General features: G+C 40.4%; 1 protein-coding gene across 1 annotated transcript in view; it reads left to right on the top strand.

The window, feature by feature from the left end:
* itga9 (integrin, alpha 9) overlaps positions 1 to 27,154 on the top strand; it is a 55,055-nt gene extending 27,901 nt beyond the window's left edge. The window contains exons 16-28 of the mRNA XM_059359724.1: positions 10,690 to 10,842; positions 12,139 to 12,215; positions 13,302 to 13,449; positions 17,197 to 17,283; positions 17,471 to 17,550; positions 18,158 to 18,241; positions 18,642 to 18,750; positions 18,863 to 18,970; positions 20,256 to 20,381; positions 20,567 to 20,686; positions 20,776 to 20,871; positions 24,286 to 24,405; positions 26,430 to 27,154. Coding sequence (XP_059215707.1) covers positions 10,690 to 10,842; positions 12,139 to 12,215; positions 13,302 to 13,449; positions 17,197 to 17,283; positions 17,471 to 17,550; positions 18,158 to 18,241; positions 18,642 to 18,750; positions 18,863 to 18,970; positions 20,256 to 20,381; positions 20,567 to 20,686; positions 20,776 to 20,871; positions 24,286 to 24,405; positions 26,430 to 26,528 — 1,407 coding nt within the window. The 3' untranslated portion in view covers positions 26,529 to 27,154. The remainder of the gene's footprint in view (positions 1 to 10,689; positions 10,843 to 12,138; positions 12,216 to 13,301; positions 13,450 to 17,196; positions 17,284 to 17,470; positions 17,551 to 18,157; positions 18,242 to 18,641; positions 18,751 to 18,862; positions 18,971 to 20,255; positions 20,382 to 20,566; positions 20,687 to 20,775; positions 20,872 to 24,285; positions 24,406 to 26,429) is intronic.
* Positions 27,155 to 27,390: the final 236 nt, after the last annotated feature.

Here is a 27,390-nt window from a genome sequence, read left to right as displayed (position 1 = left end):
ATATATACACAAGACATTTGTGAATGTCCGGCGGAGACGGTAACCTGTAAGGTGAATTTGACAAATTTGTGTTCGGTTGTTGCCGTTTTATCACGTCTCTGTCTTAAAACAATGGCTCCAACAATAACAGTGAGGTAAAAGTGCCCCAGGTTTTCTTCACAGTGACGAAATCAGCTGCAGGAAGCATCTGGAGACCTCTTCTATCACCAGGATGGAACAGACCCCAACAAACGCAAACAGACTGAACTCCATTTTAAAAAAACGGTGCATTTTAAGCTACTCCTCCCTGCTGGTATCTCATCTCTCAGAGGGATTGAAATGGCATTTTTGAGCAAAGGCATGCAATAATTGTTCCATGCAATATGCAGTTAAACTGTCATGACATCATAGGTGTCATTGACACTGGGGACGCTTGGGACATTTTGTTCTCATCCCTTTCTAATAGCATCATTTAAAAAAAAATAAGTTTGTAAAAATAGCTTGCACCAAGAAATGTTAACTTATAAATGAGAACACTTTGAGAACAATTTATTTGCACAGTAAGAAAACATACAATGCAATGTAAATATAGAAGAAATAAATGTGCATTGTCAAAAAAAAGCAACATAAGCAAAAATAAAAACAAAACAACCCTAGTTCACAGATTCTAAAATAATCCAAAATAAGTTGCAGCTGAGGTAGATGTGATGCATATCTTACGTTTATGTATATTTTTTGCATTGACTCTAAATTAAGCCTAAAATATGTATTTCTTCCCCTGTAATTATCGACTCTGACCTCATAAAGACCCAACCCCATACATTGCCTAAAGTTGCATCAGTTGAAGACTGCTCAAAAAGAAAAAGTTTTTCATCTGGGCTCTTCAGTCCCTGACACCTTTCATCATAAAGTGACACCCTTGGATAACATGTTGCAAAAAATGTGCAAGTGATTGAAAATATGCTTCAGTGTCAGAGTGCAGATAATCAACTTCCTGTTTATGCACAAAGAAGGTTTATCAGGATGTTGAGGGGAGTTAATCTCTCAGAGAAAGGAAGTCTTTAGATGCTTGTTGTTATTTCTAAACAGCAACAAAATTCAGATGCTTTTAGTGAGAAGTTTATGAATAAAAAACAATAAAACAGTGTCAGCTATTGCCTTTTTATTTAAATGAGCTAGGGAGTTATTTCTACACAACTATTATCTCAAATGGTTAACAGCATTCTTCTTCTTCTTCTTCTTTGTAGTATTAGTATTATTCCTGTTATTGCCTAAAACATAATAAGTGGTGACTAAAGCCACCTACTTTCTATTTGATTCCCAGATCTGAAGTCTCAAAAGCTGCTTCCTTAAAAGGATCTCATCTGGATTCTTCTTTTTTTTCAGCACTGGGTTTGTTTTGCTTCTTAGGGGAGCCGTGCATGTGTCCTTGTAGTGATTCCAAATCCGTCAGTCAGGTTACAATAGAGATCAGCGAAGGGGTTAAAGGTAGATAGATGTAATGATGACAGGAGCCCGGGGGTCGAGAATTTGAGGAATGAAAAGGAGGCTATAATGCAGAACCTGTTAGACTAATTTGCCATCAGTTCTGCTCCTGCTGCTGCAGTATTTCCAGAGCTCCACTTTAGGGTCATTTTAAAAGTGAAAAGCCTTGTAATGCTCTCAAATGAGATGTAGTAACGATACTGAAAATAGCACCGAAACAAATACCGTGTTGAGAACAGCACAATGTGGGAGTTGAGTGAGCAGGAACTGAGAAATGAGGGAACACATCTGTGTATTTATAGGTGGCTGGCTGGATTTCAGATCCAGATATCACACTAATTCTACTATAGTTAGCATTGGCACTAAATCAAGTTGTTGTTGATGGAATGTAGTAAAAATAACACGCTGATGAATTCGGTATGTTTGAGCAGTAAACCTATTCCATCTGCCAATTTCCACCAGGGAAGTGAGGCACCTTTTCTCTCCTCCTTTATAAATCCCAGCTGTGGTTTTAACTGTCCAAGGGTCAAATGTTGAATGCCTTCTTCATGATGCATGCGAGACCATAAAAGTTTCCTGTAATTTGTGTTTACGTGAACACTGTTTTAAAAAGCAATAAATTCAATACAGTTGGATTCTCCAAGGCGTAAAAGATGTATATCTCCTTATCTGCACCCTTGGGATCTTTATTGAGAGGAGTCATTTTACCGAAGCAGGGAAGAAGTGTGTCTTTTTGTTTGTGTGTTCCAGAGGGAAAGTTGGAGTTTGAGAGTTTGCATTTACAAGAATGTACTTCTGCAAATGGATGTTCTTGTGTGCATTAGGATCAGCATGGTATTTATTGGTGTTTATTCGTGATGCGGCCTCATGCATGACAGTACAGATGGTATACGTTTCCTGACAGTTAAGTGATGGTGCTCCTCCGTTCGAGCCAGGAGGAAATACGAGTTTGCTCATGGGAGACATTACAACACGCCGCCGCATCTAGCAGCACTCAGTCTTGCTAAAGGTTGGGATTTGGTTGATTTATGTTTATACTGAGAGAGCGGACTAAAATGTAACTCAGGATTTGGTGTTCTGTTTTTGAAATCGCACAGTTGATCAGTTTTTTCTTATCTGTTTTTCTCTGAATCTTCTTCTGATGTGCAATTTTTCCATCCTGTCTGAGTGAAATGTCAAACTAGGTTTGGATTTCTTTGTGCAAAGGTTCATCCACTCCACTGTTTACTGAATGGACCATTTACTTCTAATTACCACAAGTGTACAAGCATGTAAATCCACACATTTGTTTTCATTTCTAACTAAATTAGCTTAATGAGCAACATGATTCCCAGAGTAGCTCTCAGTAATAATAACATATTTGCTTTATACTAGACACAATGAACCCAGTTGCTCGCTCTTTTGAATCACTGTCAGTTTGATTTGTCTCTGGGTTCAGAGTGTTTTGATGCACAACAGGTTGTGAAGCTGCAGTGTGTGATTTATCAGGTTGGTGCCTGAAGCTGGACTGACATCTGAGACTCACTGCCCATCCTACTAACATCAGACAGGCTGAAATATTCTCTAGTGTTTGGAGTGAACATGGCTCATGTTGAATGGGAACAGTTTTCAAAGGCATATATTTGGTATGACTGGTAGTCTGGCCTTTTCAGATTACTCAGAATCATTTGGTTTTGGACAGACTGAAGGTATTAAAACCCAAGTGCATTTTTGTTGACTCATAACTTTCTTTAACCAGAAGTGTAATTATGAACATGGTAAGTTTCACTGATTCATGTCATTGTTTCAGACAAGACATCATTGGCAACTCGTTTCACTCCGTTTCCCTCAAACCCATTTCCATCGGGGAAGGGGGATTCGATTTTCCATAACCAATCACTAGAGACCGGTTTATCAGCCTCAGTCAAGTCGACACTGCTGCGTAGCCATGCCAACATACTGGTTTTATCTGGGTTTTAAGAGTGGAGGAGATGGAAGTAAAAACATTCTACAACCCTGATGCCAAAAAGTACCTAGTACCTCTGCATTGGATAGATGGTTTTTGAACAAAGAAACATGTCATCATGTCATGAAGCCAGACAAGTCAGTCAACTCAGAATGGGTCTGACTCAAAGGTCTGGAGTCAGTTATCAACATTTCCGTTCAGCTTTACTCATATGTACGGTAACTTTCACATCATTGATAATAAGTCAGGCCTTAGTATTGTTGTTCATGCTCATTGTTTTCTGCTGCAGCGAACACCTGGTGAAGATAGTGAGATACTTAGCAGCTTAAGAGCCAAATACATGGTCGTCCATAAAGTTGTGATAAAATATATTAACCTCTTTCAATTAAGTGATTGTGACAATGTGATTTATTTTTGACAGATAAAGTGTAAATTGTCTCAAAACTGTATTAATCAATCTCTTCCAAACATATCACAATGAAAATTAAACCACAATTAACAGAGGATTTTGTCTGAAAACAGAATGATTCTTACTTTATGGGCAACCGTGTATTATTGGTAGAGACCAAATCAGACCTAAAGGAGAGGATATAATGGACTTATACTCATTAGGTGGTCAGAAACACAATTCCAAATGAAAGATAATGTTACTCCATAACTTCCGAACTAGTAAATAAGCAACTGTTTGTTAACTTGTTAACTTTAGTGTGTTGGTTCACTTTCACTGGTCTGATCAGTGTCGTTTTCAGCAGCAGGCAGCTTACTTTTAGGTTAAAAGGCTGATAAACTGACTGTCTGCCACATGTCCAGCTGCAAACAGCAGACAGGAGTTTAACAGGTAAACAGCCTGGTGATTCCCTCAGGAGACCAAAACAGAGCTAATAGGAAGTGAAGAGTGGGCGGACACTCACCAGATGGCCAGAAACTGAAAATAAATGCTAATGTTGTTCCCTGTCTTCTGGATGTGTAAATAGACTAAACTATTTGTTAAGACATATAACCTTTATTAGGTGATAATGTGTCAGTGTTGGGTTTAAAGCTTGTTCTGCTGCCCGAAATGTCCCAAAAATCAATAAAAAAATACAAGAATAACTGCTTTAATAAAAGAGAGGCACCTCATTTGAAATGACAGGTCGATGAGGACACACTAGTGGGTGCAGGAACTGAAACCATCGAGGCACAGTTCAAGAAAACAACAACAGGAAAAGCACATAAAGAACATAACAGTAAAGAACCACTGAGTTTAGACTCAGCTGCTCTCATTCTCTCTCAGAGGTCCTTGAGAATGTCCTTGAAGGAAGTTATACACTTTTTTTTTTAAAACAAAAATATCCTGTCACTGGCAACAGCAGTCTGGAGTGATGATCTGCTCCTTTGGGGATTTACTTGTGATGTAAATTTCATTAGATATGAGTTAGGCTCATATAGCAGATAAATTAAACAAGAGTGGATTAAACCAAAAATTATTTAGTTAAATATGATTATGAGCCGTGGGATTCGTTAAAATATGTTTGATCTCTTCTGATTTAAGAGTAGAGATAGCACTTTTGTCATTTTAAGAAGTTATGGTGTCAAAGCTAGATCCGGCTGATATGGGATTTTTGAGACAATGCCAATTTTTGAGGGGAAAAATGAACCCATTGCTGATATGGCGGCCGATGGAGTGAATTTTTTTTTTAAGTTGAATGAAAATGTATTTTTTCTATGTGGATTGTGCATTGATTTTCCATTGATATGATATGCAAAGTTACTCAGCTTTCTTAAGCAAATAACTTTTAAATATTTTCTAACATTATTCTTCAATATTCTACATAATACATATAGTGTATTACATTGTCAACCAATTGAAATGAAAACTGAAAAAATAAAGAATCGTCCAAAAAATGAAATACATCAATAGTGTGTGTGCAATATTCATCAATCCCTGACTATTTAAATAAAGAACAAAGGCAGATAAATCATTTTTAAATCCCCCCCAAAATAAATCTGTCAGACCTCAGTCAGAGCAGGTACACACACTGAGCTTTCTGCCACGACACACGTGACCACAAAGATTTAGGAGCATGTGGATCGTTTTCACAGACAGAATGAAGCTGTTCATTCTCCACAGCTCCAAAAAGGTTCTTTCTAAAACAATTGGACGACACTCTTTCCTACTCCTACACAATTTGTCATTCGAGGCTTCTCAACATCTGCTAACCTATTCTGAGCTGAGCAGCTGCTGCAGTTTGACCTGCAGTCAATCTGGCAGAAAGTAACGCACTAAAAACTTTAGTAATTGTCTCGACTTTTTTTCAAGGACAAGCAGAGATAAGCTGCCTAAGTGCATGTCTGCCATATGCTGCAGACATTATTGTAAATACTTTCAATTTCAAGTCGTCGCCTTGTGTCTCAGTAGGCACACATAACCCTAACCTTTGACAGGCTGATTCCATTCATCACTTAACTAAAAAGCTTTTTCCATTTAAACCAAGATTCCCTGGCATTCAGCCCTTGAATGAAATAACCTCAACCTGCAAGCCATCCAAACATCCATTGTCCTAAAAAGGAGAGCTGTGTGCACGTTTCGCTCACAAGTTAATGAAGACTTCCCATGACCAGGCTTAACTTATATGCTTTTGAGGGAATGGTTTGGCTGAGAGAGGAGCTCTTGTGCTTTCCAGCCAAGCATGAGGCGTTTAAACTGAGGATCAGAGCCTTTTGCAGGCTGACGTCATCCTCCCCGCACCCACCACGGTGGAGCTGCTCTGCGAGCGTGCAGCGGCAGCTTGCCATCTTGTTGATCAGATTAACATGTGAGAATCAGAGCTTGCAACAGTACAACTCAAGTAGAGTTCAGGGTGAAATCTACAAAATATGTTCAACTAAGTCAAAAATATTCAAACAGTAGCAGTGTTTACGCTCCTAAAACATGCAAGCGTAAAGCATGAATGTGTGGGAAAGATTCATACAGGCGGCAGAGAGGGAAATGAAGAATTAATGGATGGTAAGGTGGGAGTTATGTGTAATACCAAATTAATGAGTCCTGAGCGGGAACATAAACATTAAGATAGTATACTGGCAGAAACCTTCTTCCACAGAAAGTGGGTGTTGTAGGTGAAGGTTTAAATCCCAGTTGTTTTCTTTCAAAACATGCAGAGTGACAAGCCGTCCTCCATCCCGCAAGTTAACTACATGAATATGCATAAAGGGAGGAAGACTTTGTATCAAGTGTGTCATTAAAGATTGCAACTGCTGTAACATGCAGATTTCTAGTCCTATAGTTGAGAATTTCCAAAATGTGGTGAGAACTGCTGGAAAACAGTTGCTTCCTGCTGAGTTTGCTGGCATCTCTGCAGCAAGACTGGAACCATTAATAAGTAATTTTGTCCATGGGATGATGAGAGGGTTCAGGCTATTTTTAAGTGGCCATGCAGGAAATTTACCTTTTTTATTGGTAGTATTTTCCTCTCTACGGATACTGTAAAAAAAAAAAAAAAAAAGAATCCTTCGTTATGTTTAAAGCCATTATGTGTAAGTTTTGAAGCCCCCAGTGCGAGTATCAAAACATTTCATTCTTCTTCAAACTAAAACAAGCTGACAATCAGACTTAAAGAGATTTGTTCAGCAAACTGCTCTCAAAACAATCAAATAAATATGCCAACTTGCTTTGTTATTTCTGTAAGTCCACTAACAACCACCCCATTTTTCTATCGCTAATTCTTTAGATTTTGGTGATTATGGTGTAGCTAGGTAACTAGTTTGCTATGTAGGAAGATGTCATCCCACCTACATAGCTTTAATTGGTCCGTTGTTTCTCCAGGCAGATATTGGTCAAAGGGCACACCATCAGACCTATTGAAACTCTGAACAACTTATGTTGGTGGACATTTAAAGGAACCACACAAAAAGATGCTATACTCACAAACTCTAAAAGTTAAAGCACATATTGGCTGTAAAGTGAGACTGTAGCCACAACTGATAGAATAATGGAACATTTGATTTCCATTCATTTTTGGCTGGACCACCAGGGGACAGCCCATAAATGAAAACATCTCTCACTGGGATGGTGGCTGAGTAAGTGATGTTACACCATTGATTTTGAGTGAGTGATGATGGTAGAGTAAACCAGAATAAATACGTACACATAGAATTAATACAGAGTTGTAAGAGAACAGATTGTGTCTGGCTAACATCAGCCGTCACAGACACTTCAAACGACAAAGAAAGTTTGATGTTGTAGAAATGGGTAATGTTACTAATATTAACGTTTTCAATATGTTGTGTTTACTATTTAAACTGAAAACATAAAATTAAGATAGAATAGTTATTTATCTTATCATGTCTCAAGTCACGTCTCGTCACAAATCTTAAACTTCCAAGTCAAAGTCATTTATTTTCTGTCAAGTCAAGTTGTAAGTCATCAAAACAGTGACCTGGGTCGACTCAAGTCACAACAATTCAAGTTCATATTTCTTTTCAAACTCCTATAAAAATAGTTCATTTTCATTGTGCGGGTCTTAAAATAACATCTATCTGATCTGAGATCAGGGACCCACCCTGCGGCCTCTATATTTGAATCAGGATTAGCACAGTGGAAGCCTTTGAGTAGAGAATGACCTGTCACAACCTTTACCAGCATGTAAGGAACAGTTGTTGCGTTTCTTTCCATAAAATGATTGGTAGCAGGCAGTTAACACTAGCCAGTGTCCCTCTCAGCTGGAGCTCAGGAACTCCTCTGTTCCATAAATATGGGAATTAAAAGCAGGATCAGGAGGGAGTAGGTGTTTGGGCCAGGGGGTGTGGACTTGGGTGGGGCAATTGGCAGCATTGATCAAGGGATAATAAAAGCTTAGGCCAAGTGTTCCCGAACGACCTCCGGCACTTCTACTGTGAGCTTGCTGTGAGTGTTGGGAGTTCTCCAGTCCGACGTCCTGTGTTTCAAGAAGAAAGTGATCCTGTATGTGCACAATAATAGATGCTCTGTGAAAAAAAAAGAAGCGGAAATCACTCCACAGCACACTCATTTAATGGAAAGACTATGCCTATTTACGTACTTGTGCATAACAGTCACTCTCTACGCATGAGATTGTTCAAAAACACCACATTTCTTTTCAGGTCATTATGTCCCTCAGTTCTCTTGTGGCCTGTGAAAATGTGAGATAAGCGCTGGGAGTTTGGGGCAGTTGACTCCCAGGGGGTCAGTTCACTCAGAGGCCAGCGGACAGGGGCCATTTCAAGCAGTCTGCTTTAATGGCTATTGAGGCTGAAGGCTTCACCAGTGCCTCACACAGTATACCACCACTTGTCCAGCACTGACTACAACATTGTGTCATGTTACCTCCCAGCTGAGCCGACATACTACTAGAACAACAAAGTCTCTATAAGTCTAATGAGGCATGAACTGCAGTCCAGTGATGGATGTGAGGTCAACCTCTTGCATCTGCGGTACTCAGCCTTCCTATTGACCAGTTCTACTGTGCTAACGAGCATTTAATGTTGTCATTTTCAATGAGACCTGAAACAATTAGCTGATAAATCAATTGGTTGATTGACAGAAAGTTATTCTGCAATGAGCCTCTGCTCTGGGAAATGTTATTAATAATATGATGAATTGATTCACCATTAAAGGCATACAATGCAGGATAGCAGTTGTCACTTCCTGTTTGTAAACATTCAAACTTGGCCCCTCCTCCCCGGCTCAACAAAAAGCGAACCACAAATTTACTCTCGTTTTTTGGAACGACTTTATCCACTTTTTTGCTATTTTGTCCACTATTTTTGGAGCTTGGTGTCTAAAGGGTGACACCCAGAAATGTCCAGAACACAGCGAAATGAAAAGAAAAGAGAAAATACAGGCAAAGGGCAGGGTCTCTGCAGATACAGACACCGCAAACACACTGATTACGTTTGTATACATCTAAGGTATATATCAAATTGGGATATGATAACATCCATGGTGAATCATTGCGATGGTCGATGATATCCTCTGCGTGAGGCATTGAAATTGATGAAATCATACAAGCACAAAACCTGCTAGAGGACTTTTGTCCACCATTACAGTTAAAGGGAGGACGTCTCATCAATCAGGAGTTTTTTTAGGAAGATCTTGCATAGTAAACCGTTAAAATATGCAGATTAATTGAGAATAAAAATAGATGTGATTAGCAACCCTGTTTTCAGCTGTCAGTGGTAGAGTCATCAAAATAACGACATAAACTCTCTAAAAACAGAATTTTTTGTCCCTGTTTTATCTGTTCGCAGCACCATTTCCCAAATGAGCCCCAAATCTTGTGTTTTTGTCTATTCATGTCCTGCACAAACGTTTGCTCTTTCCTGCTATAACTCTCTCACTGTTGATGAGTTGGGTGGGTGCTGCACTAGTGATGTGTTCAAAGCCCAGACTGGCTCCATGCCTGCCTAAGGAAAGAGGATGGGTGGGTGGACGCTGGAAAAATGCTGCGATAATGGACAAGAGAGAAAAAAGTGCAAAAGAACGAGTGGCCTTAGTGACCACCGGACAACACAGGGAAGCCCTCTGTGTTTACATTGTGGGTTTGGCTTCATGTTGGGAGACATAAGTTGGGCACAGGGACACAGGCTGCCTATGGAGCATGTGTGTGTGTTTCTGCTACAAAGCCAGACCAACCAAACCACCTTCAAAGAGCCGAGTGTAACAGTAATGGACAGAAGAGACATCAGTATCTGCTTTTCCCATGTTCGTTTTTTCAGCGCTGTCATCTAATGAAGATAGGGGATTTGATCACATTTAGCTCTCTGTTTTCATTCTGTCTGTATTGTTTCCAAACCTGATGCCAAATCAAACACTTCTTTTGTGGTCTTAGATGGAGCCGCCAAATATGTCTCAGAGGCCGTGCCAGCAGGTTAAAAAAAAAAGAATCATCCATGAGTTTCCTTTGCTGAGAACTTAGAGGTGGCCCTGTTTTTATTACTTTGAGCAAAAATGGCAAAAAAGAAAATTAATTAATGAGTTTGTCACCCATCTATTTAAACCAATTTGGATCCTTTTGTGGTTTATCAGTATTCTTACATCTGCGTTCAACGCTGTAAATCTTTAGCACAGTGATTACAGTGATAACATGATATCCAGACTGTATGATCTTCCAGTAATCTGCAGAGTAATCAGCCTCAGTGCCAGGCGTCAATTGGAGAAAGATGTTAAATTGCTATAATGACCCCGGCTGTTACATGAAACTTATTTCTTTGAGGTTTGAACAGTTCAGTGTCTATGGTGGGACGAATTCTTCTTTTTACAGCCTTGTTGTTTGTGCTCTCTGCAGAAAGATGTAAAGGACGTGTTTACGGCCATCACATTTGAGGTGGCGTACGGCCTGGGGAAGCATGTGTTGACGGGACACTCGGAGCGAGACCTGCCCGCGCTCACTCCAGTGCTGCGATGGAGGAAAGGAAACAAGATCGCAGTGAGGAATGAGGTAAAATACTGTGAAATATGAAATGATGGTGTTGGAATTGTTATTGTTTGGATATGCAGTATGTACATGGAAATTCTCTTAAGTTAAGATGTCAAAGCTTTCAAGGCGTTTTATGATATTCCATTGCAATATGATTCACAATATTGGAGGGAATTATAATGTTTTGCATTGTTATTCTAAAATCAATGAAAAATATATTGAATTATCGTGATATAAAGGATCTATACCAAACAAATATTCTGTATAATATTCCAATACAATTTGTAGGCCTGGACATCTCTGCAGCAGTACGCTACTTCATTCAGAACAGTATTTTGACACATATTTTGCCTTCAACAAATATTGTGCCTCCTGGGATTTGGATATTCAAATACTATATTGCAAATTGGATAACATTTGGATTAATTGTAAAGCAGAATGTGCCCTGACCACTGGATATTTATTTCCCTGTAGTTGGACTTTGATATATAATGGATGATTAAAGAAAGCTGTTATCATTGAAAACAAACACCAGCCTCAAAATAAGTGGATGATTTATTGCAATGAGCAAGAAAAAGAGCATCAGAGAGAATTTGTTGCTCTTTCATTTAAACCTCTTTCAATCTCATTTTTGATTTATATTCATAAATTATTCCAATATCTCATAATCATCATGAACTTTTATGCAGAATTGCTTCAGTTTAGGCGTGCTGCAGCAGATGAGGATAAGCCGATGATCACCCTAACAAAATAGTCACTTTCAACAAATTCTGATTGTCCTCGATTGATTAAGAAGAACAAAGCTGTTTCTTGAAAGGAAAACCAGAAAGAATGAAGGAAATAGCTCAAATTGAGGTTATAATGATTTGGTGTGGGTTACCAGCTTATTATTGTCTGTGTTAGCTTTTCTTGAGTGGAATCCAAAAAGACTGATTCATTTATTTTCTTTGCAACCACCTCTAACCTGCCCCACATGTGTTTCCCCACTGTCTGCACTTCTTGAAAAACGGAGGGATTTACATCTTTCAGCACCTACAGAATCCATTTATCTCAAGCTCATCAACGTTACATCGAACTTTACTGCTTGACTTAAGTTTCCTTTCATGATTTAGCCCTAAACCAAAGACCACCCTTTGTCTGATTAAAAGAGAGATCAGACAGAGTAAAGATTTATGCCTTCCTGGATAAAAAACTTCTGGCTATATATCTCTAATAACAACACAATACTGCCCCCTAGTCTGAATGTGCAGTGGGTGTGTATGTTGCATGGACAGCATGAGGTCATATGAACTGTGTACTTTACTGTTTCCTCTGCAGACTTGGTTCGAGAAGAACTGCCTGTCAGACGACTGCGCTGCAGACCTGAGGCTTCATGGGAAACTGCTGCTGTCTGGGTAAAAGCCTTTGACTTCACAGTTTAGATTCATTCTCTGTCTTGGCCTTTTTGTTCAGTACTGAGGAAGCAAGCTGACGTCATAGGCCATGTGGGTGTGGGGAGTGGAACCATGACGCATGCTTGGAGGATATCCATATGTTTTTCCATACTGAGGGAGTTCCCTTTCTTTTTATTTTCTATCTTTTGCTCTGTGTACATTTAGTGACAACATGTGTCTGTCATGTAGTCATCTTTTATGTGTTCCTTGTTTTACTCCCAAAACAAGCATTTTGAAGCAACTGCTCTTTGCTGACTGACATTTTAAAGGGGACTTATGATGCTCTTCCCTATTCTGTGTCATATATATAATGTTACAATATCGGATGTTCATATAAATCTGGAAGCATTGTCAAATAATGTGGTAAACTTATGCAAAAGTAATCCCTGTGTGCAAAAACATCAGGTTTCTGACCATTCTCCAAAGTTTTCTGGACTTTCAGCTCAAGCTGATGTAAGCTCATGATGTATATTTTTTAATTGTCAATGTCTCCAGCTCTATAGTGCAGCGTTTACATTACATGCTTAGAAATGGAAAAGCTTTTATCATGGTTGACATTGTTGTTAATTTCTCCATAATTTTGGACCACATTCCTGCTGGGACATGTTGGATTGTGTAGGTTTTGGTTTTGAAGATTTTATTGTTGAATATTGATGAAAAGTAAGTAAGAAAGTGCCACTATACTCCAGAGCGCAGATGTAAGACACCGCAAAACACTGACCAATCAGAGCACATTACGCTTTTTCTGTTGGCTTAAAGAGACAGGCGCTTAAATGGAGCATCTCATTCAGAGGGTGAATAGAGGTGCAGCAGTCCTGATCAATATGAGGAAGATAGTGATTTTTGCACGTTAAAGCATGTGAACTTGTTCTAGCAGTTGAAACCCAAAATAAAGTAGGAACCTGAAAATGAGCATAATAGTGCTTCTTTAAAGTTGAAATTTCAAAAAAAAAAAAAATTATATTTCATGAATCCTGCTTCTCCTATGGAATGCCAAGTAAGAAGTTTATTCTCTGAAAAGCATTGTTTTCTTTATGTTCCCATCAGGTTGCATACCAAACCCCATTTGGCCCTTGGAGGCGTGAAGAACGTCTCTTTGAACCTGACCATCTCCAACGCCGGGGACGATGCCTACGACACCAACATCTACTTCAACTTCTCCAGAGAAGTTTTCTACATCAACTTCTGGCAGAAGGTCTGTTGCTCTTGCTGAAGAGTGCTGTTTATTTACTTGGGTGTGCATGTTTGTTTCTGGAATGTATTTGGTTGCTTGGCTGAAAAGATGTGGATAAAGTAGAAATCCAAATTTTACACATGCATATCAGCTGAGTATCATCAATTTTCCACTGAGATGTACATTTTCTGTGAGACAGTTTATTTAGAAAAGACTGATTAAATGTCAGGAACGTAGTCTAAACAGTGAAGCGTGCAAAAAGACAGACCTGCGAGAGCATAGATGAACTTAAAGCTTTGCTGGAGCAGTATAGGCAGCCCTGCAGATGAAAGGATAAAGAGCAGGGGAGCATCTGCAACAGCTGTCCCATCTCACAGCTCCTCTGGCTGGCCTGTCACATGCTTCTCTGACTCATTCAAGGCAGACACGCCATGTCAACAACATATGAGCAGAACACATACTTCATCTTCCCTCGAGCTTGACTTATGTGCTGATCAAATCCCATTATTTATGTCAAGAAACAGCCATATTTAATGGGTTGAATGCAGGCGTGTAGAGTGAGGATAAAGGCTTACCTTCATGGAGATCCTGATCATCTCACACTCTTTGACCTCTAAAAAACAATTTCATCATTCTGTCTCTGCTAAAGAAATATCAACCCACTGCCATCCCACATTAAACCTGAGAGATTTTCCTTGTGGATGGATTTCACAGCGGCCACCTCTGCCTCTGCTCATGTCTGTTCGCTCACTTGTTGCAAAGAGGCCCTGACAGAAACGCCACGTCAGTCAGTCAGGGCGCTCTGACACAAGCTTGCACCAGCTCAGCAGATGCTAGAGGGGACAACATCCATCACGGAGGCTTTTCCCCTCATAATGGACCTCATGTTTATCCTCCAGCTGGGTTTTGCACCCCTGTGACGGATAAGATCATCTGTAACGCACACAACCTGTGACACGATTTCAAAAACCCCCAACGAAGTTGAAATTGAATTTAAATAGAATACATGCTGCTGGAAAATATTAGAAAAACAGCGTTTCAGTTTGAGTTTCATAGCAAATCTAATGAACTAATTAAGTATCAGGTTACCACCAACCACAGAAGCTCATTTTGTTCAGGAACCTGATAAGTCAGGGTGGCCCTCTGCACAAAGGGAGCAGGAAGTGAACAGTATGAAGTGATGACAAAGAGGCCACCAGGCAGATTTATGACCATATGCTCGTTGAGACATTTCTAATTACTACTGGAGAAGTCCGAGGTGATGATGTGACCCCTTTGTGCAAAGTTAAGGTCAGCTTCCAATCCTCCCCTGAGGCTTTTTTCTCTCCAGTGAGCAAAGCGTGAACTTGCACTCCCCCTTCATATTTAAGAGTGGGGTGTGTTATCTGTCTGTTGTTCTTGCAACACAAGCTGTCAGGGAGTTGTGGAGGTGAATTGGTTTCAGGAGCACTGCTTTCACTCTCATGGGATTCAGAGACTGTTCCACTGGCTTCTGTGTTTTCTTTTTTTTTTTTTTTTTTTTTTTTAATCTCTGAAATGCCTGAGTTGTCAGTTCTGGCTGGCAGATGTTTTGTGTCATTGTATTTCTGGCAGTGGTTTATAATTCCACTCCACTGAAGAACTATGGCTTTCTCAAAATTACTCATTTTACAGATTAAAAGTTTACGCACAAGACATACCTGCTTCTAAATCATGATTTGTTGGATTAAACCACACAGTTATCTAAAAAGAATAATAAATCAATATTAAAATGTTAATGTTGCAGCCGGGATGGCTGATATTTGAGGTAAAATATGAATCAACACCATAATATTTGTGGATGTTTGTCCAGTGATACTTTAAAGTGTGTCACAATATAATAAATAACATACAAATGACACACACACACACACACACACACACACACACACATATATGTATGTATATATATATATATATATTTACTTCACACAACCCACTTAAATAAATCCAAACTATCTCTTACTATACTTTTATACTTTTGCTTATTGAAGTTTTGAAAGCAGTACTTTTACTAGTATAATTGTGCTGTAGTATTTACTATAGTAAAAGGAACTGACTACTTCTTCCACCACTGGTTTCTGGTGATTTAACAGTTGGAACAGATGAGCCTGGTGGTAAAAAGTCCAGAAATTGGGAATGCAACTGAGAAATGTGTGAAGTTGTGAATTTCAGTGGACCTTCAAACCTAAGAATATACAAATCGCTGATTTTCTTGGCTGTGAAGAGCGGCTCTGCACATGCAATGAAAGCCAAAGGTAGATCATAATCTTCATACCTGTGTGGAAAGTGTAAAGCAGGCAATGACACTGGCTTGGAAAAGATAGACTGAAGCAAAGCCAAGTGTACAAATACCAAAGTGGATGGAGACATAAAGAGACATGCAGAAAATGGGCCTCCTGTGTGTTGTCATCAACACTGACGTACTACTCCAGTAGAAGCTTCAGCTGACACTAAAGCAGCTTAAACAATCCTGGTGATATTTAGTGGGCCTGCCATTGCTTAAAACCCCAGTGTGTATTTGTTCCTGACAGAAAAAGACAAGAGAATGAAAGTGAAGAAGTGCTGAACAAACAGACTCTGTCACTCTTCTCCCAATGGAGACACAACACACCATATGTCCGAGTGCTCTGCTCTCTCTCAAGGGCTGCCAGGTGGATGATGGGTAAACAGGCTGACTTCCCCAATCCTGCCCATCCCCAAGGGACAGGCGATGTTTGCACAGCAGCATGAAGGAATACAGGAAATAGAGGAAATTCCATCATTGCCAGTCGCACTGGGGTCCCCACCCCCCCGACAGGGCTCGCCATAGTCTCCATACGGAGGGCAGCGCTGCTTATTTAAGCTGACTTAATGAAGATTGAGGGAGCAGCCACACCCTTGACTTACACTGTGAATCTGCTGAATAAGGCGGATGGATGGATGGATGTCTACCTTTAAATATGCCAGCAGAGACAACCTTCACACCTTTTTTTTTTCATCACTTCTGGAAACACATTATAAACACAGGCCTGAACTGGACAGCAGCCGATGCATGCAGACGTTTTGTATGACTTACCTTAAGCCCCTAGCTCAGTGTTCCAGCAGCGCTACTCTGTCTTTTTTTTTTCTTTAACACTGAAGTATCTCTGCCCTCTTTCATGCTCCCAGCACACGAGCTCAGCCGACAGCCTCTCTGTGAACTCTCGCTAAAAGAATTCCTACTCCTCGTAGGGTCAAGGCTGAGTGTTTACACAGCGCAGCCGGTGAAGCTCCATATTGTTTAGACAAGCTTCCAAACATACAGCCTGGAGGTTGTCCAATTACCCACCCGCTAAGATGTGTGTGTGCCATCACTGCTTTGTACATTCTTCATTTAACCTAATTTAGAACTTAAATAAGATATGAGAACCTATTCTTTTACACATAGAGAGTGTTTCTAACAGTGAACTTACTGTAAATGATGGCAGGTGTGTGTCTATGTGTGTGTGTGTGTGTGTGTGTGTTTAAAGCTGCAGTAGAGGTTCTACTATTGCCAAGCTTATGTAGTAAACTTCATATCCATGTGATATTTGCATTTTTTTTGCCACCCAAAGCCATTGCTGATGCTTTTTTCCTTATCAGAACTGTTCCCTATCAGTCTGCGTCTTGTCTACTTCGTCTTCCTCTTTGTGTCTTACATCTCCTTTAGCGTGTCACTCCACTCTGTCTCTGTCTCTGTCTCCAGTCTGTCTGACTCCTCTCACTCTCTGTCTATCTGTTTTTTCGCAGGAAGAGAAGGGTATTTCCTGTGCACTTGTTGATTTGGACTTCCTCAAATGCAGCGTGGGATTTCCCTTCATGAGAGCGCAGACCAAGGTAGCTCAAACTAAGAGAGAACTATTTGCAAAATGGTAGAACTGCATGTATTATACACACCACAGTGCATTTGTGTGCAGAAGCCTCCTGCTGCCTGCATACAACACACTGTTTTAAATAAGAAACAGTTTCATGGTCGGTGATCTAGTCAGTAACACTGTGGTTTGTTCTGTCTTTTTCTCAACAGTACCATTTTGCTGTGATTTTTGACACAAGTCGGCTCTCTGGTGAAAATGACACATTGCAGTTCTTAGTTCAAGCAAAAAGGTAAATATTGAGACTCACATTTGAGTGCATACACTAATGGTGCGTTTACATCAGACGCCAAGCTCATTTTTCACACTGAGATTACATACAAACTCAATACAAAGACAGAATTTGCATCCCTTGGTGCAAATGACATAAACTGCTTGCTTGTCTGTTTTGCAGACAGACCTGACAAAGCATTAATTTAGACTTTTTACATATCAGCATCATGCTGTTGTTATTTTGGCATACTTTTGATCGTTTTTTGCAATTAAATCAGCAAAATGTGTTTACTTATACCACTGAGGTGGCGCTGTAGCAGCAGGATGATGGAAATAAGTTGCATGATTGTTTACACTGGTATATCTCACTGTAGCATGAATAAACAAAAATGAGATCCCGCAGTCAAACTCATGCAAGTAATGCAAGGCAAAAAATCTCTCTTCATCTGGTGTGAACAAACTGTAACATGTCCTGTGAATTAAAATGCTGATTTATTTCCACAAATAGGCCAAACGAATGCCATGTAAATACATTTTTTTGTGCGTGTTTGTATTATTAAATCCTTTATTCCCTATATGAATTTATATACAAAGTGACTGAATAACTTTACTGTTTCTTGTCGCAGTGCCAATCCCGAGCACAAACTCTCTGACAACAGTTTGGATCTGTCCATCCCTCTGGTTCATGAGACCGACACAGCTATTACTGGGTAAGAACAAGACAAACCATAACAGTGTAGGTACTATTAGACAAACTTAAAGACGAACCAGCTTGAACTGGTTTCCCATCTGTTGGGAGGAGAGGGAGTGCTTTAGTCAGTATGGAGCATGTCAACTTGAAAAGCCTTATCTCTGAAGGCTTTATCACAGCGCAGCTTCACAGGGAAGGAAAAGAGATGTAAAACAGCCCAAATCCTGCAGGAGGCTGACATCTGATAAAGCTGCTGTGTGTCTAGCTGTAGCTGGACTCATCTGACTCATATCTCAACTGCTAAAGAAAACTCTGGCATCCAGCTAATAACATGACTAAAGCCAGAGATTTTTTTAAGATTATGTCTGTTGGCATTTCAATAAATAGTTAATGCATTATACTGTGGCTGTTGTTTGCAGTGTGGTGACACCGAGCTCCTTTGTGTATGGAAACTCCATCGATGCCTCGCGCTTCGTCCAGCTGGAAGACATGGAGTGCAACTTTCAGCCTCTCAATCTCACTTTCCAGGTACTTCTAGCACGGCCCATATAAGACTTTCAGTATATCACGTCACTCTATATATTCACTTCTCTTTTCCTTTGTCTCCAACCTTCTCCGTCTCTGTGTGATGTGGTTCCAGGCCATAAACAAGGGGCCCAGCAGGCTGCCTGGCTCCACTGTGGACATCAGGATACCCAACCGGCTAGCTGGCAACGGAGCTGACATGTTCCACATCATTGAAACACAGGTGGATGCCAACAGCAGTCTATCTGCAGCCCAAATCATTATTTATTAGTTTATTCACCTGCAGGCAGCCATATTTTTAGCTAATTTATCCCACCTAAGCCCGTCTGTCTTGCTTCTCTTCATGGCACAGCTGCCTGATCCCACCTCAGAGGACACTTTTATGTACAGAAAGCTGCGAAACTGGTGGGCTTTTTGTCACGGGCATGGCCAATTTGCTTAGTGTGAGGTACCAGCGGGCCAGTGAAAATCGAAGCGGAGGTGTTGACGTTGCTACTGACGCTATCCAACCATTTAGTTTCACAACATTTTGCATTTAGATAAAGAAACACAATACTCCCACTGGGTTTAAATGTTTTCTTAACCCTTGCATTGCTCCTTTCATATAGGTAGATCATGGGGGAGCTCAAGCTGTTAATTGTATTTACTGTGAATGGGTAGACAGGGCTGACTGTATCCCACCCTCCTTGAGCCCATCTGGAATCACTTTCAGGGGATCAGACAGCTTGCACGAAACGGGAATGGGACACCTGCAGAGCTGGCTACTGCCCAGTACCATCCCCAGCCTGGAAACACACATCATTAATGCTGTTAACACTGCGTCTAGCCTGTGGCACACCGGACAGTTGCACACTTATATTTTATAGCCAGATATTCTTACATTTTACACAGACCTCCATTTGTTCAGACGTGATATATAAGTTTGTGACTGTTGCTCCATATGTACGAGTTTTTCTGCACAGAATCCCTCAATCTTCACTATTTAATGTGAAATTTCTGTTCTCATGAGGGTTAAATTTAGTACAGCCTATGAATCTTCACACCAGCAAACGACAGCAGAAACACAGGACATGAGAAAGCACGGCAATAAAAGCTCAGGCATGCTGGGTGGCAACAGAGCGGACAATGAGGAAGGCCGGAGGAGATTTCCACCTCTGGAGCTTCAGGTCGGACGGAGGAGAGGGGAAAGGGGAAGTGCTCCCCGGGGGCTGGGCAGTAAAGCAGACACCTCTAAATCACTCCATATGGGAAATCTGTCTGGGAGGGGTACCAGCTTCTTGTTGGGGAGAACTTCCTGTGAGCCCAGGAGACTCATAACAATAGTGGGATTAAGCCAGTTTAGGTGACAAAAGTGCTTGTGTCTACATTTTTTGCTGTCAAAGCCAAAAGCAACATACCTCCCCTTTAACTCAACTCTGTTATGACCTCATTTCTGTTCAATGGATATGCATTTTTTAAATTGTAGGCAACACAGCTCAGTTATTTATTTTTTTACTGTCCTGTCTCAGGTGGCTGATGGCCGAGGGAACTGCACCCCTCACAGGAACCCCACACCCTGCACCATCCCCCAGGACAGAGAAAGCATCTTCCACTCCATATTTGCCTTCTTCACCAAATCAGGGCGCAAAGTCTTGGTAAATATGCAGCCCTCACACTGCACTTTGACATTTCAGAGGTCACTGACAGTCACCCCCTGTGAGGGTTCCTGTTTTTTTTTTTAGTTAGTGTAACATCTGTTTATCACAAATCCTTCCCTCTCACACGCACTTTCTCCTGCTCTTTTCCACGTTTCTTCCTCTCTTTTCTTTTCTAAAAAAAGGACTGTGACCGGCCGGGAAGAGCGTGTATGACCATCTCCTGCAGTCTGGGTCCACAATTAAAAGAAGAAGCTTTGAGCATAGACATAAAAGTTCTGCTCAACACTGAAATCCTCAAGAGGGTAAGAGTCATATCAGAGGCTTGATGAATTTCCTTGCAGGTTGTTGTAATTGTAATAGTAACAGTAATCCACCCTCTCTCAACCCACAGGATAGTTCCTCAGTGATCCAGTTTGTGACGAGGGGCAATGTGCAAGTAAACGACAGGGCAATGGAGGTGCCAAATGGGCTGCCAGAGGACATTTCTGTGAGTACTTCACAATTTGGATAGCAATATAAAACACTAAGGGGGAGTCGGAAACCTCAGCCAAGGCCTTGCCCTCTCTCCCAATGTTAACAAAAGTGAAAAATCATTTGTGGGAGTTTGTGACTTTAGTCACTTATGATGATCTGCACTTCCTTCTATTACTTGAGTAAATGAACTTGTTACATTCCACCACCGATAAACAGTGGTGGAATGTAACAAGTTCATTTAGTCAAGTACTGTACTTAAGTACAGTTTTGAGGTGTATTTACTTGAGTATTTCCATTTTATGTAACTTTATACTTCTACTCCACTACATTTTTAAGGCAGATATGACTTACTTATACTTGTACTTTTACTTAAGTAAGGGATCTGAATACGTCTTTCACCAATACACTTTATAGCGCTTAAGCGTCTTTGTTTTGGTTTCATGCATAGACTGTATGAAAACATGCACATAGTGTCCATGACGTGACCCATGTTTCTGAAGAGCCATTGTGGGGCCCAGGGCGGGTGAGCACTGTGGCAGGGCAGACGCTAAGTGAAGCTTAAACCCAGGAATTCTGGTTGAAGGAAGGGTTACTTAGCACATGGCTGTGTTGGCAAAAATATACCAATACATATGTAGCGCCTAAACCTAAAGTGACCCAAAACACAACAGTGATACCTACTGGACAATTTGGCATCCTACATACCTTTAACACTAGAAATGTCTCCATTAACGCATACATATTTGTATCTGTAGATGCACAGTCCATTGAGCTGTGTTCAGACAATCGTTGAGCTGCTGATGTGAATGCAGGGAACAGCTGGGAACTCTGGGTAAACTGTATGGTGTCACTTCTATTGGCATCTTTTCGGGGTCCTCAGCTGTGCTCAAGGACAGACCCTGCCCCCACTGTTGTTTGCTGAGTGATTGAATGGCCCACCAGATCAGATGTGATGATTACACTGAGCACCCAGCACGCTCGCAGTGGGATCTCTCAAGTGATTAGGGTGCTGACCAGGTCTGCAGCCCCGCTGACCCTGAACTTCAGACAGGCTCGGAAAATTCAGACCTGCTATGAATATGTCCATGCCGCTCTTTCAGCACTTAGTGAGAGCTCTCATTCCAGCGACTGTTTTAGTAAACACAGTTACCTTTTCCCTGAGGATGCCTGCTGGCTAGAATACACACTGCAAAGTATGATTTGTGGTCCCTGGTTGTATTGCTCACAGCAAGCTCACTGGTTGTCAGCAGAACGACAAGCTCACTTTTTATCTACCGTGACGTGTAAACAAACTGACATAAATCTATAGGATTGTGTTGTAAGCACACAAATTACAAACTTAGCATTGCAGGGTTGAGTTGATTGAACTTCACATTCTATTACACATTCCTAGAATTAACTGATTGTACAAGTTAAATTTGGGGAAAGTCAGAGATCAACGACCAGTAGAGCTTTTTTCTTTTCTGCACACGCAAGCGCCTTGGCATGCATAACAACAGTTAGATTCCAGAGCTCGGAGTAAGGGGGAGGTGTTAATGTGGGAAAATATTCAACAAAGAGATTAATCTTCACTTGTCCGCTTAGTTTTGTCTTGGCTAACAGTTGGCGTCTCATGCCACATTTGTGTTCAAAGCCCATGCAGCGCTGCACATTGAAACTGTGAATTCCTCAGCCATTTCTGAAATTGTCCCACCATTGTTTGCAGTAACAGATTGTGCAAGATTTTCTGACATTTGGGAGATTACACATATTTGCCTTTGTTTAGGATAATTGGTAAATAAACCCATCTATTTGGTGATCTCAGTGAATGTGTTGTTCCCCATTTAAGGCCTGAATACAAACATGAAAGCAGGCTTAGCTGCAAAGCAATGCAGTATTTCACTCAGATTAATTTACTGATAATTCAGTGCAAATCAATTTACTGTAACCAATCAAATTATGTACTTATGTACAGAAGTATTAAAAGCGTCAAAACAACTTTTTCAAAGTATAGAACATCTAATGGGTATTTTATTGACCAACAAATAAAACTAATGGTATTTAGAAAATCAATATGAGCTCTAGTGCTAGAATTCAATTGAAAATATTTGTGTTTTTGGCAGCAGATGCTACTTCCCTTCCTTCTAGTTAAATGCTACCCTGGGTTAAGTGAATTGAGTTTGCTGTCAGTGACAGATTATCCTGCAGGTCAGTGTTCACTCGTGTCATGGGAAACAGCCTAAATAGCTTTTATTTATTGTGGAACCAGGCTATTTTTTAAGAGTTGCCAAGCCTCCCAAGATAACTCTCAGAATGAGCCTCATTCTGGGCTTTAAGGAATCAGTTTAAAGGCATGACGCTCCGAATTGAAAAAGGGAGTGGGTGATGTATTATTTTGAATTGCACTGACTGACCTAAGAAGATGAATACTTGTTGCCATTAAAGGGAATCTTTAATATTTTGTCAACCTGGACAATATTTTTCTACATTTTTGTGTCTAAATGATTTGGTCCAGTATTGAACAGTGCAGCTGTCAACTGTCAAGTGCTTGTTTTTGCCACTGCAGGCTCATATTGTTTTGCCGCTGCTAGCTGTATCGCTCTCACTCAATACTGGACCAATTTCAAAAAGTGTGTATGCCCATTTGTAACTTTGACACAAAAAAATAATGTTGAAGTTGAGAAACACAACACTTTTTCCTTTTAACCAATAAAGCAGTGCATCATAAAAGTGATGGTCAGCCTTACTGAGTGGTTCTATTGTTGTTATTCAAACTTGTGATAAAAAAACAGCTATGCTAATAGCTCTGTAAGGCTGTTTTCAAAGTAAAGTTAGCATACTGCTAACACACTCACAATGACAATAATAATAAGCCTAATGTTTACCATGTTTAACATCTGCATTAGCATGCTAACATTTTTTAACAGCAAACTGGCATCGCCATCCGTAGATGCTACTAGCCTGGCTAAATATGAACACGTATTATGTGAATGGAAATATTCTATGCATATGTTGCATAGCTGTGGGGTAGAGATCACTGAAACCACTTTGTCCTGCCCTTTTTGTGACAAAAAAACAACAACCTCAGGCTGAAGAGAATGGACTACTTAAAATTCAATAAAATAAATCAAATTGCTCAATGGATGCTGCTTGAAACTTAATAGCATACAGTATAAACTGGTCCTGAATTTGCATTGATTTTGTTTTTCTTAAGTATGACTGATTGAATGTAATGTATATAAAATAAACTCCATTAGTGTCCAGTTCCTTGCTGTATTCTGTTTTACATGCATCTCGTCTTGAATCAAATCTAGAGTTACACAGCTGAAGTGACCGAAATCAGATGTGTCTTGGTTGTTTTTGTTGCACTGCATTGCATCATTAGCACATGACTTAATGATTACATTTGTGTGACTCACTGACTGAATGAAGTGTTGTTGTGTTTCAGCTGGTGTTCGAGGCTCTCCACAGTCAGGAGCCGAGGGGTTACGTAGTCGGCTGGATCATTGCCATCAGTCTGCTGGTGGGAATCCTCATCTTTTTGCTGTTAGCTGTGCTACTCTGGAAGGTAACCAACACACGAACACGGACTGTGTTTTTTTTTTACAGTTAGTCACAAAACACCACAAAACTGCTTGTTCTTGTTGCAACATTTTGCTGGAGCTATAATAGTAAATAAAAGGGAGTTGTCATACAGCCAGTAGTGCTGTGTTTAAGTGTCAGCACAGTATCCAGTTGTACAGAGACAGCTGGAGGTAAGGAAAGAGGTGGGGGTGAGAGCTCGCTTTGGGCCTTTAACAACCATGAAAAGGACAAATCACAAGCTGGACAATAATTCACACCATACCACTCACATGAAAGAAGAATCTAAAGGGGGAAATGCCAATTACATTGATGTCCAGAGGCCCTGTTAGCACAAAACTCCTTTTCTTTTTCGCTGCTTCATTTTCCACCGGGAATACCACAACGAAACCTTGGAATGTTGGTCCTGGGATACATTAACCCCCCCATCCCCAAAACCTTGCCAAAATAAACCCCACTTACAAGAGCAGCACATGTCCTGTATTGCTCTTTTCAGGAAATGCCTGAGGAGAGCACAGGTCTGTATCAATAAACTTTAGTAGGCAAATGCAGATAAATGAATGGAGTCGTAGTGAGAGAGGCACAACCCAGTGTGGATGCTTTGTTTTGATACACACCAAGAATCCACTTCTCCTTCCATCCTTTTCATATCTCCTTTATGTCACACTTGGTAGTTAAATGTAAATTAGAACACAATATTACTTTCCTAAAGAAACAACACGCTTCTACAGGGGAAATGCTTGATGTGCTTCCATCCATCTTGGTGGTTTTGTGTGATTTAGCCTATTAACTTTAAATTGTGTATACTTTGCAGTACTGCCGGCCATTTTTCAAAGCATGCCGGGATGTTTTAAATTGATTTCCGACCTCTCAAACATCCATTGTTGTCCGTTAGTTTCACTGCTGGGGAAATCCCATTCCCAACTTGCAGATATTTGAAGCTTTAACGTGTATAATCCATCACAGTGAACAGTTCGTATTATTATTTTTATTGAGTTAAAATGATGTTATTACAACAATGCAGCTGAAAGAAGACACTGTTTTAAATAAACTTTCTCATGATGTTGGTTGGTGGTGACACTCCTGTGAGTCAGCTGCTGAGTAACACTGTATTTACAAGCTATGTGAAATCAAATCCACACGACAAGCTAGAAAATGTCGAAATCCTTTTTTGAAATGATGCTTTTGTGCAGCTGAATCTCATAAGACTGCGGGAGCTCCCCTGACTGTGCTAATAAGTAGTCGATTCTAGTGAAGCGACACAAAGATCAGTGTGCAATTCACACGCGCATCTTTTTGTGTTAAAGATTATTCCCAAAGACTTGCAACACCAAAAAAAGAAAATAGCAGAACAAAGACTCTTAAGGGAGCATTACACCATGTTGTGTGACATGACAACAAAAACTTGATTGTAAAAGCTGAGTAAATGTTCACAGTATCATCCAACAATGGCTTTACTGGATCAACAATATTGGTTTAACATAATTGCATAACACTAGCAAACATTTTTCATGAGAAACCCCTAAATTAAAGTATAATAGAACCCAGTTCTGTACTGAGAAGCTAATACTAATTGTTGTTATTGCTCCCCAAAGTAACTGGAATTTCAACACTATTTTTAAGTTAAAAACAATTTCTTTCAACATATCTTTTGAATTTATGTACTGCAATGTCTTGCTTCTTAAAGGAATATTTATTGCTGCGCTCAGCTGAGAAATAGTTTACCCCCAGTAACACCAGCTGATGACTGTATATTTATATTTACTGACATGAATGGTGTCTATCTTCTCATGCAAGAGAAAAAATAAGCAATTTACATTTACATTTCCTTTAAAGGGTGACATATTTGTCAATAAGTTAATAATAATAGTCAGCAGTGTTATAAGTATATGTGTACTGAGCTCAAAAATGCAACAGCATGTTAATCATTCCTGTAGTCAGATCTGATTACAGATACACCTCACTAACTTACTAACCGCTCCAATTTTTCGACCTCTCGTCCTTTGACAGATGGGATTCTTCCGTCGGCGCTACAGAGAGATCATTGAGGCTGAAAAGAACAGGAAGGACAGTGATGAAAGCTGGGACTGGATGGAAAAGAACCACTGAGACCTGCAGTGGGGGTCCCACAGGAGCCAATGAGATTAGGGATTGGGTCGGGAAGGATCCAATAGCACGTGGTCTCGCAGCCCAGCCGCCCCAGTGGCACCAGGCCCTTCAGTCTTCCATATGTGGAAGAGAAGAATATTCTCCATATTTTTTGGAGACTTGATATTTTTTTGTGGGTGGGGGTCCAGGAAACAGGCTTCTGAGGTGACAGTGTGGCTTGCCAGAGGACACTTGGAATTCAGCTTAATCTCAAAGGAGGTAACTCCCAGCCAGCCAGCGAGAGCAGAGCTGTTGATGGAGACCCACATCCGTACGGGGATGTGGAGACGGCATGAAAACTGGTGGACAACAAAACCCTCAGGGCTGTGTTACATAGCAAATTTATTTTTCTACATACACTTTAAGCCATATTGTATAAAACTGGGCTTCGAGAAGAGATGGGGGTTTGAAGGCCATTATAAACATACTGTATCTACAGTATGTTTTCCTAAAAGCACTGATGTTTGATAAGAATGAATGCCTTGGCTCCATAGCTTTACTTTTTTTGCCAAAGATATGTCCTGTATAGTATATGATTGGAGTCGTTTGTATATTCAGTTCTTCCTGGGAGTGAAAGATTGTATCTCTTCTGTACTGTTTCCGGCTTAGGAGTATCTGTTTTACACATCTGACTGCCCCTCCCTCCCACAGATAATCAACCAGAAGAGCTAATTCTGTGTTTGAGTCCTACACATGTAATGATTAAAACGCTGTGTCCTCATGTCATCCGCGAGTTGTCTCAGATGCACTGAGGGCCCAGTAAAAACACTCTCTGAGGTCATTAGGGCCGAGTTCAGGATGTGGTAATCAACCGCACTGCAAA

This window comes from Centropristis striata, chromosome 20, assembly GCF_030273125.1.
Source record: "Centropristis striata isolate RG_2023a ecotype Rhode Island chromosome 20, C.striata_1.0, whole genome shotgun sequence".
NCBI lineage: Eukaryota > Metazoa > Chordata > Actinopteri > Perciformes > Serranidae > Centropristis > Centropristis striata.
The sequence above is the reverse complement of the archived record's forward strand: the minus strand, read 5'-3'. Positions and strand labels throughout refer to the sequence as shown.